At 44.7% G+C, this 15093-nt stretch overlaps 1 protein-coding gene across 1 annotated transcript; it reads left to right on the top strand.

Annotated features, from left to right (window-relative positions):
* The first annotated feature begins 548 nt into the window (after nucleotides 1-548).
* DRC7 (dynein regulatory complex subunit 7) lies at nucleotides 549-14346 on the top strand. The gene is made up of 17 exons (XM_035543634.1): nucleotides 549-685; nucleotides 1128-1302; nucleotides 1768-1893; nucleotides 2195-2389; nucleotides 4081-4233; nucleotides 4557-4775; nucleotides 5402-5537; nucleotides 6501-6578; nucleotides 6908-7036; nucleotides 7895-8023; nucleotides 8687-8913; nucleotides 9832-10044; nucleotides 11138-11248; nucleotides 12161-12271; nucleotides 13297-13491; nucleotides 13962-14101; nucleotides 14256-14346. Exons 1-17 carry the CDS (start codon nucleotides 549-551, stop codon nucleotides 14344-14346), a joined length of 2565 nt encoding a protein of 854 aa, XP_035399527.1.
* The last annotated feature ends 747 nt before the right edge of the window (nucleotides 14347-15093 follow it).

The following is a 15093-nucleotide window of genomic DNA, read 5'->3' on the forward strand; positions in this document are numbered from 1 at the left end:
TGCCTGCTGCCCAGCAGGTCAGCCTGACCGCAGGGAGGGGAAATAAACAGCCCCCAACATCCCTGAAATGTAAATAAGCGATACAATCTGCACTCTGGCCTTGGAGGCTGCTCTGCTGCTGATGCAGCTGCAAAACGTCCCCCTCCCCAGGCCTTGGGGAGCAGCCACAGGGCTCAGTGCAGCCCTGGCGTGGGCTGGGTGCCCCCTTCCATGCAGCACCGCCCAGGTGGCGTGGGGTGCACGGCATCTGCAGGGGTGCAGAAAGCGGGGGACACAGCATGGTTTGGGACTGTTGTGTAGCACCCACTGAGCAAGGCCCCTGTCCTGCCAGCTCCACCATACATGGGTAGCCCAGGAGCATGCAGCCATATATTCAACCTGCCCAGCCCAAACTCAAGTTCAGTACTTACACCTGACTTCTGCAGAAATGGGAATGACGCTGCTGGTGGCTCACAGAATAAATCAACGCGCCCAGAGTGCAAGTTTCTGCTCCCACCCCTGAATTTACCCTAGTGTGTGTGTTTCCGTAGTGGCTAGGAGGAGGCAGAATGGAGGTCCTAGAGGAGAATGACGAAGAGGAGCGAAGGGAAGAAGAGCTGATGAAGGCTTTAGAGATCAGTGATGAACTTCACAACATAGAGACAAAGCTGTCTGTGGACCAAGTCTTTGTCCCAAGTGATGTCTCGTAAGTCACACCTGTCTGTCAGTCACTGGGATTAGCAGAGATGGTCCCTCTAGGGTCCATGGGGAGGCTGCACACATGTGGCTGGCACGTGTGGTCCGCTTGTATGGGTAAGGGGGGAGCGAGTTTTGTGTGCTGGGTGTATGTGTCCATGAGTGGGCACCTGTGTGATTAAGACAAGGTAACTCACTTCATTTTCCATCCATTTGCTTCTGTACTATATAAAGATCCCCTGATCCTCTGGGTCTGTGTCAGCTTGCCATCACTCCAGAGAAGCTTGGCTATGTTAAACTCGTGCCCACTTAAAACTATCTCTTCTTGGCTACGATACCCATATTTTCTATGTGAAACAGGGAACCCCTGCTGTGTTTTGATAGCAGGTCATCCTGCTCTAATTGCTCCTAGCTTATTACCTGTGTCTCTCTGCCTCTTTCTGCCTTGGAAGTGACTTTGACTGGAGCTCCATCGACATATCCCGGTTACCACCCTCGTACAAGACAAACTCCCCAAGGGAAAAGAAGCTGCTGCGCATTGCTCACCATTACCTCCAGCAGTACACTCACCTCTGCCCTGACCGCAAGCCACTCTTTCTGTACCCGGTCAATGAGTGTGGCATCAAGGTATGGGATGGTGTGGGGCTGGGCCCAAGCTGCACAGCTGTTGTCTAGTTCTGGACCTGATGCTCCCCTGAGTACGTGGAATTAATTCTTTGGATCAGCTTCCCCTAGAATTTATTATATAAACTACATGCAAGGCAAAAAAAGAGCCAGAGCATGTAGAAGCTGGAAGGCGTGGTAGCTATTTGTCTTGCTTGAAAACTAAGAGAAGGCTTGAATCTGTAATGTGTCTGAGATGGGTTTGAGCTTTTAGCCACAGGCAAACAGAAGTGTCTATTGGCAGAGGGCCTCTTAACTCCATGCATTTTCATCTCCGAATGGGTGAGGAAGGTTACCAACACTGTTGACATGCTCCAGGGAAGTCCTGAATGTAAGCTACAACATCCAGGGGTGGTCTGAGAATGGCCATGAATGGGACACTCCACCAGGAATCTGCTGGCTGACCAAAGACCTCTTACTGCCTTACAGAAGTTTGTGAGCACAACAGTGAGGCCAACCCTGCTGCCTTACACAGAGCTGTACCACTGGGATGGCTGTGCCAGCTTTGTCTGTGATTATCTCACCATGGAACCCCTCAAGTCCCCTCTCATACCGGTAAGAAAGAGGCAACAGTCCCATCAGAAACAGGCCCATGATGGAGATGAGAGAAGGGCCTCTCAACAGGACACAACATGGAAACCCCAGGGGCTGGGTTTACAAAGGCCTTTGGGTCCTCCAGCTCCCCATAATTACTTAGGCAACCCCACAGTTCCCACAGGCGCTGTGCTCTTTGTTTGAGCCTGTATTCCCAGTACACGTACAGTGTTGTCAAGCAGTTAAGCACCATTTCTACCAGACTGGGCCTGACCCTGCTCTCAGTCATCCCATGTGAGAACATGTATCCCTCTCTTTCAAGCCCAGTTTGCTCTATTCGCCAACCACCATCCTGAAGTACCAGCGAGGAAACTGCTTTGACTTCAGTGTGCTGCTGTGCTCCATGCTGATTGGGGCTGGGTACGATGCCTACTGTGTGAACGGGTATGCCACTCACGACATATGCAGCCTGGACGAGACTCTCAAGGTGTGCCCACTGCTCAGGAAGCCACAGGAGGTAAGGAGATCTGCAGCAAGCAGGCAGATAGGATCCTGGTTGTCTGGTTCTGGTAAGAAGACCATGACACTGGTAGGAAGGACGAAGCACTTGGAAGGCCAGTGAAGCTGGTATCTCTGGTATGTCCACAGTGCAATAAGAATGAGTCTAATGGCAAGCTGCAAGGCTCCCAAGTCCCATCACCTGTTTGTTTTCCAACCATACTGCTCACTTTAAGAGGGCCACAGCTTGCCTGTGTTCTGACCACGTAGCATTCACACTGTGCTTAGGACGAAAAGATCTTGGGACTATACTGTACCCCACGCTCTCTTGCTGTAAGTGGGAGTGAAGACCTTCTGTGAGTGCTTATTGGCCCTTCAGGGATATCTGCTAGTTTGGCAGGACCATCCACATCCATACTTGATCCACCCAGACTGCTCACCTGAGTGATCCTGGGGTATACAGGAGGCAGCACGCATGCTCAGCCTGTTCATTCCCGGTGAGCTCCAGAGTTGGGCTAGCCGGAACAGCTTCTGGTCCACACTACGTTTCAGCCTGTATGAACCAGGGACCTCGCCAAGGGGGTCTTTTGGGTGATTTTCCACATTTCTTTATGTGGCCTCTTTGGCTTCATTGAACTCTTGGCTCACCAGGGCCAATACCACAGACTGTCAGAGGTGGGGAAGTGCAAAGTACCTTTAAGCTACATGTTTTTTTACCTTCTTGCACCCTTATTGAGTGCACCCTCAGTAAGTTTGCAGATGACACCAAGTTGGGAGGAAATGTCAGTCTGCCAGAGGGTAGGAAGGCCCTGCAGAGGGACCTGGACAGGATGGGTCAATGGGCAGAGGAGAATGGGATGAGGTTCAACATAGCTAAATGCCGGGTCCTGCAACTTTGACCACAAAACCCCCATGCAGCGCTACACGCTTGGGGCAGAGTGGCTGGAAAGTTGTGCAGAGGAAAAGGATCTGGGGGTGTTGGTCGATGCTTTCCTCAACATGAGCCAGCAGTGTGCCCAGGTGTGGCCAAGAAGGCCAATGGCATCCTGGCTTGTATCAGGAATAGTGTAGCCTGCAGGACCAAGGAGGTGATCATCCCCCTGTACGCTGCTCTGGTGAGGCCGCACCTCGAGTACTGTGTTCAGTTTTGGGCCCCTCACTACATGAAGGACATTGAGGGCCTGGAGTGTGTCCAGAGAAGGGCTACGAAGCTGGTGAAGGGTCTTCAACACAAATCTTATGAGGAGCAGCTGAGGGAATTGTGGTTGTTTAATCTGGAGAAGAGGAGGCTCCAGGGCGACCTTATTTCTCTCTACAACTACCTGAAAGGAAGCTGTGGGGAGCTGGGGGTCAGCCTCTTCTCGCAGATAACTAGCAATAGGACTAAAGGGAATGGCCTCAGGTTGTGCCAGGGGAGGTTTAGGTTGGAAAGTAGGAGAAATTTCTTCTCAGAAAGAGTGGTTAGGCATTGGAACAGTTTGCCCAGGGAGGTGGTGGAGACACTGTCCCTGGGGGTCTTTACGGAAAGGTTGGACGTGGTACTAAGGGATGTGGTTTAGTGGGTAATGTTGTGGGGGGGGGAGGGATGGTTAGATCAGATGATCTTGGAAGTCTTTTCCATCCTTAATGATTCTATGGTTCTGTGATGCTCTCAATTTTCTCTTGATTCCTACTGGGTTTCACAGCAATTCCTTGCTTTTGCGGAGACAGGTCCCAAAGGAAATAATGAAGAAGTCCAACAAGTATAGAGTTAAGTCCGCCCCAGACATGCAGAGCAAATTTGAGCTTCAGCAGGAGGCCAAGAAGAAAGCAGAAACTGAAGCCACCCATAAGAACGAGGAAAGAGGAGAAGAGAAGGTCATGGTGAGTTACAAGGTCCACCCTACTCTTAAACTGCAATATCAAAAATTGAGACATGGATAATAGCTGACCAAAAACTGGAGCTCGCCACCCTCCATAAAGAACAATACAACTCTGATTTGGGCCATGAACATGTAGCCTCTGAGAACACAGTGTTGTGCTGACATAGAAATATATGCTGGGTATGTACTGCATCGCTGTTCTGAAGAGTATTAAGGGCTTGGAGATCTTTAGAAGTGGGCAGGGGAGAGAATAAGGCTGCTGGTGGGTTGGACTAAAGTGGCAATAAAATGGCAATAATTATTGCTCTGTCTTCTGGGCTACAGGAAGTGGAAAAGTCCACGCATGACCCTTTGTATGGCTTACGGGTGCATGCATGGGTTTTGGTTCTGTCTGGGAAGAGGGAGGTTCCTGAGCCCTTCTTCATCAACCCCTTCACGGGGAACAGCCACAGCACCATGGATGAGCACTTCCTTGGAATTGAGAGTGTCTGGAACCACAAAAATTACTGGGTGAACATGCAGGACTGCCGGAACGGCTGCAAGGTAATGAGCTCTTACACATCCGTGTGCCTGTTCTGATTACATAGACTCCAGGTCTGGTATCTGGAGCCAGTCCATGGCATCCCAGACCCTGAGCTAGCAAATGCAGATCATACCTATTAATCCCCTACAATGCTACAATATCAGCTTTTAAGGTTGGCTGGATGACCATTCTCTCAACAACAGCTTTCAGAGCAGAATCTGTCAAACGTAGCTCAGGGCATGAAAGATCTTGATTTGGCTCTTCCCACACTTCAGTTACTCCCCAGATGATATAAAGCCTGGGAGGTGAGGGGCTGAGTCACAGTCACTTTAGGCCCATATGAATGACCCTGGGGCCATGCATGCCCCAAGGAAGGAGGCAGAAGCATTTCCAGCAGCTTCCCCTCAATTGTGGCAGGGAAAGGGAGCTGCAGCCTTCCAGGCACAGGGTCAGTCTTTGGGGCTCCACCAGCGAGCGAGGGGTTTGATGAGCTCACCTCACTGAGATCCAGGGTCTGCCCAGAGTCCTCAAACTCTGACACCCAGCCAGGTCCAGAGCACTGCAGATGTGCAGAAGCAGCATGCAGTTTAGTGTCAGGCTTGTGAGATGGCTCTGTATTTATGTGGGTTTCTTCTATATGGCCTAGGATCTCATCTTTGACTTGGGTGACACTGTCCGCTGGGAAATTATGCTTTCAGAGACTGACAAGCCTCTTCAGGTGCTCCTGGATGCTGAGGAGGAAAATGAGCTATTTGACAGGAACATGGATGACATAGTAAGTGACCCACACAATGGCTTTCTTGCAGTGGTGATGCTGTAGTGAACTGGTGTGTGTTCATGGCCTATATATATGTCTGCCTGCCTGTTGCCCTCTCCAGGTCAGATCACTATTGTTCTAGCTATACTTTGGTTGGCACTCTAGATTCCTTCTCAATCTTGAATAGTTTGATGCTTTTTGGAGTAGGTCTTCCAAGTGCTATTTTCACTCTTCCACAAAGACACAGGATGCAGCACACTGGTACTTCTGGAGTCCTAAGTGGCTATGAGTCTCTGAGGGGTTAGCACCCAGCCTGTAGTGCGTTGATATTTGGGACAACATAATTTCAAATAACAAAATCCAAATAAAACACTTTCTGGACATTCTTTCTCTGTTGGTCAGCACCCTGATCTTATGAGTTGTCAACCAAATGTAGAAATAATGCATGTATTTTGATATACCAAAAAAAGGCTGCATGCTGTAAGCCAAAAATGCTATGTTGTCTTGATGGGAGAACACGGTATGATAAAATCAGGTATTACACTAGCACAGCACAACAGAGAAACACCGGTAACAGCACATTGCCTTCTGTTATCTGGTCTTCTCAGCTTGTGTCCGTCACCAGGGAGCAAAGCGCCTTCCGCGGTCTATGTAGAATAAGCTGGTCATTAGTTTGAATGGCAACTGTCACATGCATACCCTATCCAGCAGGTGCTAGCCACAGTTCATTAGGCTTGGATAGAGATGTGCTAGCAAGAGTGTGGGGATTCAGTAAAGTTCTCTTTCTATGTAAACTGCAGTGTGCTGCTTGTCTCTGTCCTCAGGCTGTGTGTGGTTGCTACAGCCCTCATAACTCTGTTACTGTGCTGCTCAGGACCAATGTGGCCTCGCACAAGTTGCTCTCTGGTTGCTGCAATGCATTCTCTAGAACCAAAATGCCTCCTAGCACAGAGAAGCTGCCAAAAATGTAAATCTCTGCTTCTGTTTCAACAGGAGGAGGAGGAGGAAGACACGAGTTTTGCCATGCCGCCGTCATGGGTAGCCCCTATTCAGATTTCTCCCAGAGGTACCTATTCTTTGCCTTTTGCTTGCCTGTCAGCTAACCTTTCAGAGGATCTGGGAGGTTTGTTTATCTCACGCAAGAGCTTCCCCTTCAGGATGTTCAAGGTACAGTAGTGAAGAGATGCAGATCAAGGCATACATTAGCTATTGTTTTGAATGCCTGCCTCTGTGCACTGTCTCATCCTGAGCGGGAAATCCCCGCAGACACACGCACACTGTGTTTTCCTGCTAGCTGAATTATTTTGTCTGGGATGGACTTTCTGTTACTGCTGTGCATATGAGACTGCCGCTGATGGGAATCAATCTTTCTGACCCCTCCCTTGCCTACTGCAGAGTTTGAGACCCGTTGTTCCCAGGGGAAGAAGGTGATTCTGTACAAGAAAGCAAAACTGGAGAAATGGGCACCATACCTCAACAGAAATGGGCTGGTGAAACGCCTCACTGTCTATGCAGACTTACGCTGTAAGGAGGATGAGTGAACACTCTTGATACACTGAGCAAACACAGTCGGGGGTGCGCTGACGGGTGGGGGGGTGGAGTACTTTTTCTGCCAGGGTTTCTCTTGTGCTTTCTCCTCCTCCTTTCACGTTTTTGGGATACTTATCTATTACTTCATCAAACACTTCGTCACACTCGCTGTCTGTCAAGCCCCGGAGCTTTGCATCATTGCTATGGGGTTCTGCAAGAATTTGAATCAGTTTAACATCCTAACAGTGATGCTGGTTAGTGCCACAGGTCAGCTGCTTGGATTTGCAGTCATCAGAGAAATGGAAGGTTGGTTTAAACTGTCCAGTTGCATCACTTTTCCCATTGGTGTTTCTAGGAGCCATAGAAAGAGGCAGCTAGATAGTGTGAACATTTCTGTACTTCAAAGCATTATCCTTCAATGGCTGGTCCACAAAACCATAAAAATTCCTGACTGGACTTACAAACTCCTGTCCCCAGCCATCTTGGATGGTGCAGTCTCATTTCCCTTCAGTCTTGACACTATTATGAAATATTTGGGATGGAATTTATCTCACCAAATACATCTATCCACTGTGACATCTTCTCCCCCTGAGCTGATGACTTTAGTTCCTGGTGACAGAGAAGAATAAGCTCTTTTATGTTATAATTCATCTACTTTAAAGTAGATTAGGATTCATCTATTAGGATTTATCTATGAAATGCCCTAGTGCACAGGACCAGTTCTATTGAGTACACTGACTCTGTCTCCTGTGGCTATATCAGAAGCATAGGGTATGCACAGACACTGATAGCTCATCATAAGAATTGTACCATCTCCAGTGTAAGGCTGTGAAATGGCATGTCTCCCACCAGGTACTGAAGTAGTGGAGGTGAGGGAGTGGTTCAAAAACCGAGAAGACATGTTGGATATGAGAGAATTGAATAAACAAACACAGCTGACCACAGAGTACTTCAGCCCAGGACACCTCCTCGGTCTTAAAGGTATTCTAGTTCATCTGGGCAACCAAGGCGACTGCAGCTGATAGGACATCGTGTGAATCCCTCCTAGCAAAAGCAAAAGCCCAAAGCAGGGGGGACTGCATACTTCTGGGATGAATTGCGTAGATTAGTAATATGATCTCCAGTTGAGATTAGAGAATTGGGTTGGTTGTGCTTCTAGTTTTGGGCAGTGCTTCCCCCCTAGCATAACAGAAGATGACATCTATATCACAGATATAGAGTGATATTATGTACTTCTACCAGTAGAGTGGTAGAAGTAGAAACTTTCTCCTTGGGATTATGTTCAATCTCTCAGTGTTTTGCAGCTGTAGGAGAGAAAGTCCTGCATCAGATCTGTTGCTGAAGCAGTATTTCTCCTGAAGAGGTTGCACCAGTCCCTTGTATGGGAAGAGCAGAGTCCAGGCTCCACTCACTACTACCTTGCTGTGTAAGGAGGAAAGTGACCATGCAAAGCTTTCCTGCCATCTTCAGGCCATGGCATATTGGTGCACAGCAGTGAAGAGAGAACATTCCCTTCCAACACTCTTAAGTGCATTTGATTTCTTGGCTGATTGAGAAAATGAAACTTCCCCTGGATGTACCTATGTTCACTACTATTACAGTCACTAATTCTGAAAATGTATGTAATCTCTTTTGTGTCCATAGTCCACATCTATAAGTCAATGGAGCCAGAGACTGAACGTGTGATGGAGTTTTACAATGAGGCACGAGTTGATGGCCTCCAGAAACGTGCTGAAAATGCCAGTGAGATAAAAGAGTACTTCGTGGGACGGGATGACTTCAAATACTTCCAGCACACAGAGTTTGGCAAAAGAGGAAAGAAAATAAGTGTGGCTGGTACCAGAACTGATATTAACTCCCGGCCTATAGTGGTACGGCCAAGGCAGGAACAGAAAAATATCTGTCACTGTGATATTTATACTATGCAAAACATTCTGCTTAAGGCTGTAGGTTCATTTTCAGTTGGCATAGCCAAGGCAAAACTCCAGAAGAAACCTAGCTTTGTTAAGCTGCTGTGTCTTGCAGTTGCTTGCCTGACACTGACAGCCACAGTGTGACCATTCGTCACCAAACATATTGAGCAGCTAGAATGAAGCTAGGAAACTATGACTTGGAAAATGTGTGTCAGAGGAAGAAAAAAAAGCCTAACTATGATTTTGGAATGAAATTTTCACAGGACTTGGATAGTCAAATGATTTCATGTTCTGGCCCCAAACTAATAATATTTTGGGTTCCTGACAGTGTCCCATTATGCTGATTTGTTACAAGCAGTAGTCTACCTCTTTTTCTTATCAGGTCTGATTTGGAGAAATGGGAGGAAATCTGACACCTGGTGGTATGGCTCAGACACGTCACCTTTCAAGATAGAGCCGTGCAATAGTCTGCCTTTCGGCCAACAACCAAATCGCCCTTTTTTTTTTTTTTTTTTTTTTTTTCTTCTTCTTCCTTTTGTTGGGGAATCTGGGAAACTTTGTTGTGCTCCAAAATACCTTGCTTCTTGTAGTTCCATCAGACAGGGATGCATCTCAAGCTAACTTTGAGCTTGAAGAGCATAGTCAGCTCCACAAATAGGAGACTTTCTATTGCTTTAAGCAGCTTTGTGCTTTTTTTCTCAGGCACGTGAAAGAACAGTGGGCCATGAATATGGGCCAAGGTCTTAGGAGTTGCTGTCACAGTCCAGGCAGAAACGCCCAATTTTTCTTTTGGCTTTTACCCAACTCTCCACAAATTTTGCCATTTTTCTGTGTTGTCTAACCTGCTTCCATCTATTTCTTTTCAATTCTCATCAGCAAATGAAGGAATGTTTCCACAGAAACCTAGAAAAGCCTGCTGATGAAGATGTAGCAGAACGTGTCTTTCTGATCACAGAGGAGATGATCCATCTGACATACCACCTCAAGGATAAATACATTACTGCCTCAAAGAAGGATTTCTTCAAACCGACAGAGAATTATAGGAAGCAAAGTGAAATCATGACCCCAGAAATGTGCATCACGTACCAGGTATGGAGAAAACCCATTTATATCTTTGAGTTTTCCTTGATCACTGGGACACAAAAGGTAGGTGAAATGTCCATGGCATATTCCATGCTCCGCCTTTCCTCCATCTGCATGCCTCCCCCACAGACAGCCTCCAGAATGACAACACAAACACCCAGGGAGATGCACTACCATGCTGATTGGGCCCACAAGATTTGGTGTAGCATGAAAGGCTGTCTCCAGCCATACCTGAGGTCATCTTCTCAGATTAGCTCATCAGGCAGTGTAGACACAGCCACTGAGATCTTGCAAGATGCTGGGTGGGCTCAGTCCTGCATATTCATAACAGGAAAGCTGAAATTTCCTCTGCTGTCCTCTCTTGAAGAAGAGATGACAGCAGAGAAGCTGAAGCAGATTTTAACTCAAATTCTGCCATGGACTTCTTCGGTCACATTGTTTAAATCTCCCCCAGTTTACCCTGCAGATGTAGACAAGATGGTAAGGCTTTATTAATGCATTGCTGATAGATAGATAGCTATAAATATAAAAAGATAGATTAAAAAAAAAAGAGAGAGAGATAAAAAAGGTAGATAGCCATAAATAAAAGAAAAAGGGGAGTACTGTCATTAAGCCAAATTCTCTCATTCATGAGTGGGTTACTCAACTAACATCACTGATGTGAGTCTGTAATCAGGAGCAGAAGTCTGCCTGTAAATTCTGTACTGATGCTGCACAATTATGCTTAGGAAAATCAGAGAGATACAAATACAGATTTTATTTTTTTTTATGTCATGAAAGGTTTTGTTAAAGTTTGTATTTCTAATGGGGAGAATACACAGAATGCAATTGCTGGAGTGCTGTCCTTTCATCTCCAACCCTGTAAAACTGGTCCCAGCCAACAGGAGCATCAGCAAAGAAATGCAAGATATAGTCTAGCTGACATTACTGATAGACTCAAAATCTAGATGAAGTCTAATCAACTATTGACCGTAGGCTAGATGTTTCAATAGTGTAAATCAGTGTCTCTATATTGACTGTAGCAGAATTGTGCCAATTTGTGTTTTATGACTCACAGTCAGAGAACACTACTGTCTTTCACTAGCTTATCTGCTTCCAGGCAGGGTCCTCTGTGAAAGACAAGAAGTTGCTACACCTGTACAAATTGTTGCAAGAACTAACAGAGGAAGAGAAGCAGCTGAAGCAACAAGTTCGGCAATCTGAAGCAGAGGTAACAGGGACGTCTCCATGGTATTGTCAGAGTTGGTCAGGTGTACTCTTTGTTCTCAGGGAGGGAGATAGTTTCAGAGAGCAAACAACAGTGTATGAATTGGGGCATCTAGAAATATCTGCTTTTTGTCTGGGAATGAGATCAAAAAAGAAAGGATATTTTGTGTAATGTAAATCTAGTTGCTAGGCATTTCCAGGAAGCCATAACCGTAATACTGAAGTGATTTTTTGTAGGAAAAACTGCAGGAAAATATTTCATAAAATACACCACTTGTACTGCTAATCACATTGAGACCAGTGTAACAAGTGTTCTTACAAGTCTTTGTAGCTACTTCAAGATAAATACAGCCATTCTAGCAGGTGGAGGCAAAGCTCTTGGATTTGATTTTTTTTTATATTGCTTTTGTGTGGAAGAGAAAACCAGGAAAGAGCTGAGATGAATGTGCAACAATATTAGCACAGAATAATAATAAAGAACAAGATTGCAAAAGCCCATTTTTCAGAAATTTGAAGAGTATAAGCCCTGACCACATGAACTACCTCACCAAAGTTTGCAGTCTTGATTTATTAATGGTCAAAATATCCCTGTTGCTTGTGCTCTATATCTTCCTAAGACAAAGAGAAAAGCTAAAGCTATCAGTGTCATTTCAAAACTATTGGCAAGACTATGACTCCAGAACGGCTTTATTACTGGGTAATGTTAATTATTGGACTCCAAATTACATCACTCTAAAAGTAAGGCCATTATCAGATTGACCTATCAGCAGAATATGAGCATATTCATATAGATCTAAAATGTATTTAATCTTATGCTACAGTTCTTGTATGCAGCATATGCTCTGTTAGCAGGTGAAGCATTTCAAAGTACGATCACTTTGTGAGAAAGCTAATGTGTCTTCTGATTTTTTGGAAGGTGCTAAATATTCTGAAAATCCGTGAGAATGAAGAAGCAGACATTAAATTGACAGTTTCAATTTATAATACAGAGAGGAATGAAAAGAGGAAACAACAATATGAAGCCACGGTAGGCATTCTTTATTAATCCCGGTGTTTATTACATGCACACAAAGAAATCCAGAGTAAGCTTCTTCTGTCTGACATTATCTCTAATGAGCATTTAGTATTATTAGAACATACTGAGCCAAATCCCTAGCAGTTACAAGTCAGCACAGATTTAGCTTTCCTGTGAAAATATAACATGGTCATGGTATGATCTTCTGACTCTCTGGACTAGCCCCCCCTCCCCATCAGAGAAGGATTATTGTTTTATTTTATTTAGTTAATAAAATAATTAACAAGTATTAGTTGACAATGTGATTGTCAGGGGAGTATGATAGTGGAATCCAAGCTGCATCTTTATATCTAGGGCTCTGTATTTATGTTAGGAATATGTGCACTTTTTTTGTGTGGGGGTTTTATTCAGCTATGAATCAGTTGGGTTTTTTTGTTGTTGTTGTTTTCAGTATTAGTTGCAAACCCTATTTTGTTCCTGGATCTCTCTCAGAAATTATTACCTTAGGAATGTTGTGGACAAACACAGAAAGATTCAAGAATAATTACTTGCAACATTTCAAGATCTCCAAGATGTTTCTTGTGAATGATTTTTAGGCTGAGCTTTCCTGAACAGATAAAAGTTATAAGAGGTGATACTAGGTTTTACATACCAAACATTTAGCATGAAACACAGAGGTAAAGATCCAAGAACCAGTTGTTTGCCAGTCTACAAGCTAGTATCACGCAAAATACCCTGTCCAAATACAAATGCATTTTGGCCTGCTTGTACCTCAGTAGATAGCACGTTCTGTGTAAGATACATCTCTACAATCAAAGAAATTAGTAGAGATGCTAAAAAGGATGATAGAAAATAAATTACGGAATAAAAAACACCTTGGGAAATGCAAGAGTATTGATCAGCCTACAGAAAAAAGAAGAATTATTTCCTCCATAGGGTGGAATGAGTTTTGGCCTTTGCTTTTACTTTGCCTTATCAAAGGGTGTTTGGGAAACAAGTCAATGGGATCATGACTCTTTCTGTCCTTTCTCCTCCAGAAGAATGCAATGGAGGATGAATTCCCAGTACATGAGGAACAGGATCTGGATTACCTGGCACCTTTTCTTATTCAAATTGGCCATCCTGAGAAAATGACCAAGGGGCAGGTTCTGCGCCTCAGAGATGACTGCCTGACTGATTTTAAGAATCGTCTCATTGCTAAGGCCAACATCATCCAAGCTCGCTTTGAAAAGGTATTCCCAGCCTTACTCCAGGACGAACATGTCACTGGAGTCTCTTCTGCACTGTCAGGAGGGTAACACATCTCATTGTGACAGCAGGCAGGAAACAGAACCCCTTTACCTTTAAGAGAGTCATAAACAAGCCTGTGTATTTTTTGTCATTAACATGTGAGATCAAAGAACAGAATAGCTCCAGGGTCAAATTTAGTCCTTGTTTCAAGCAGGGCTGCTTTGGTTCTCCAGTGTTTCTTGACTACAGTGAGGCAACACATTCTGGTCTTGCAGCTTCTCACTGGTCCACGTGTTTTGATTTCCTTGTTTTCATATTCTGTGAGACCTCATCTCAGACTTATTGCCTGCCATGAAAATAGAACGGCTGTTATTTGTGGTTTCCTTCATCTTGGCTCCCTGAACTTTGAGTTGCACTTTTGTGCTCCTCGCTCTCCATCACCCTGACTTCTTGTGACTCATTCCCTCAACAGGAGGTAGAAGAGCTGAAGAAGAAGAACCAGCAGTTTCAGGAAAATCAGAGTCAGCTCAGCAGGGAGGAGGAGGCTGCCTTCCTTGCTGATTACTCTGAAACCATGTTCCGTATCCACATTGTAGCGTTAAGGCTCAACAGGTATTGGAAATGACTGCTTGAACAGTGTCTAGTAGAATGGGGGGGTCTACCAGTCAGCATTCCTAGTTACTCAGCAGTGAAGCTATTCTGTAAAATATTCTACTGTATGCCCTGCTGCAGCTTTACTCTGATGTTTGTTACCTTCTTGTTCTAGGGAAAAGCAGACAGCACCACAGAAATACCTTGCTCTTGAAGAGAAACTGCGCAAGGACCCTCGCCTAGCTGTGCACCTCAGTTATACTTGATTTCTTCTTTATTCCTTCACATCAGACACTGAATCAGTGCTGAAGCCTGTTACAAGCTGCCTGAAAAAAAATCAGGTCTTTCCTACTTGCTTGTAGTAAATATTGCATTATCATCAGATTATGCTAATAGCCTTTACACACCTTTTTCCAGAATTCCATTTTAATGAACTTACACTATTCCACTGTCTTTTTCTTCTCACTCTTTTGTTCTAAGGCCAACCTATATCAAGAGTGTCAAGCGATTACACCATGGTTGACACTGAGGTCTGAATGAGACTTTAGCTTTAAGTTCTGCTTCAGAAGTTGCTACAAATTACGTATGCTGCATTGCATAGCTTCTTCTGGGAAGTTGCTCACTAGCTACTGACACCAGAAGCAGCATTATTTGAGAATATATATTCCAATATAATAATATTTCAACAAACTTAAAATACTGTTTTATATGTAGAACTAGTAAAGATTTTGAACTTGTCAGTTCACAACAAACAAAAATTATTTGACCTCACTTAGAGCTATTAGCTACAAAAAAACAGCAGACTAATACTTAAATTGACCAACTTTGGACTTTAGTATTTTTATTTTTCCTCTTTGAAATGTCTCCAATCACTGATCATAAATATTGGCAGACAGGGTAAAAGATGTCAAGAGCAATTAAACAAGCATTCCAAATCCAAGGTATTTTAGGTAATCAAGCATTTCGGTTAATCATCATCCCCTGATAGCTATAAATAGAAGACAGCATGTACA

This window comes from Cygnus atratus, chromosome 12 (assembly GCF_013377495.2).
Source record: "Cygnus atratus isolate AKBS03 ecotype Queensland, Australia chromosome 12, CAtr_DNAZoo_HiC_assembly, whole genome shotgun sequence".
Classification (NCBI taxonomy): Eukaryota; Metazoa; Chordata; class Aves; order Anseriformes; family Anatidae; genus Cygnus; species Cygnus atratus.

Coding starts and splice junctions, on each gene's coding strand:
- DRC7 (XM_035543634.1), top strand. CDS start 549: ATGGAGGTCCTAGAGGAGAATGACGAAGAGGAGCGAAGGGAAGAAGAG. Junction 1,894..2,194: donor TCAAGTCCCCTCTCATACCG/GTAAGAAAGAGG, acceptor CTCTCTTTCAAG/CCCAGTTTGCTCTATTCGCC. Junction 13,492..13,961: donor TCCAAGCTCGCTTTGAAAAG/GTATTCCCAGCC, acceptor TTCCCTCAACAG/GAGGTAGAAGAGCTGAAGAA.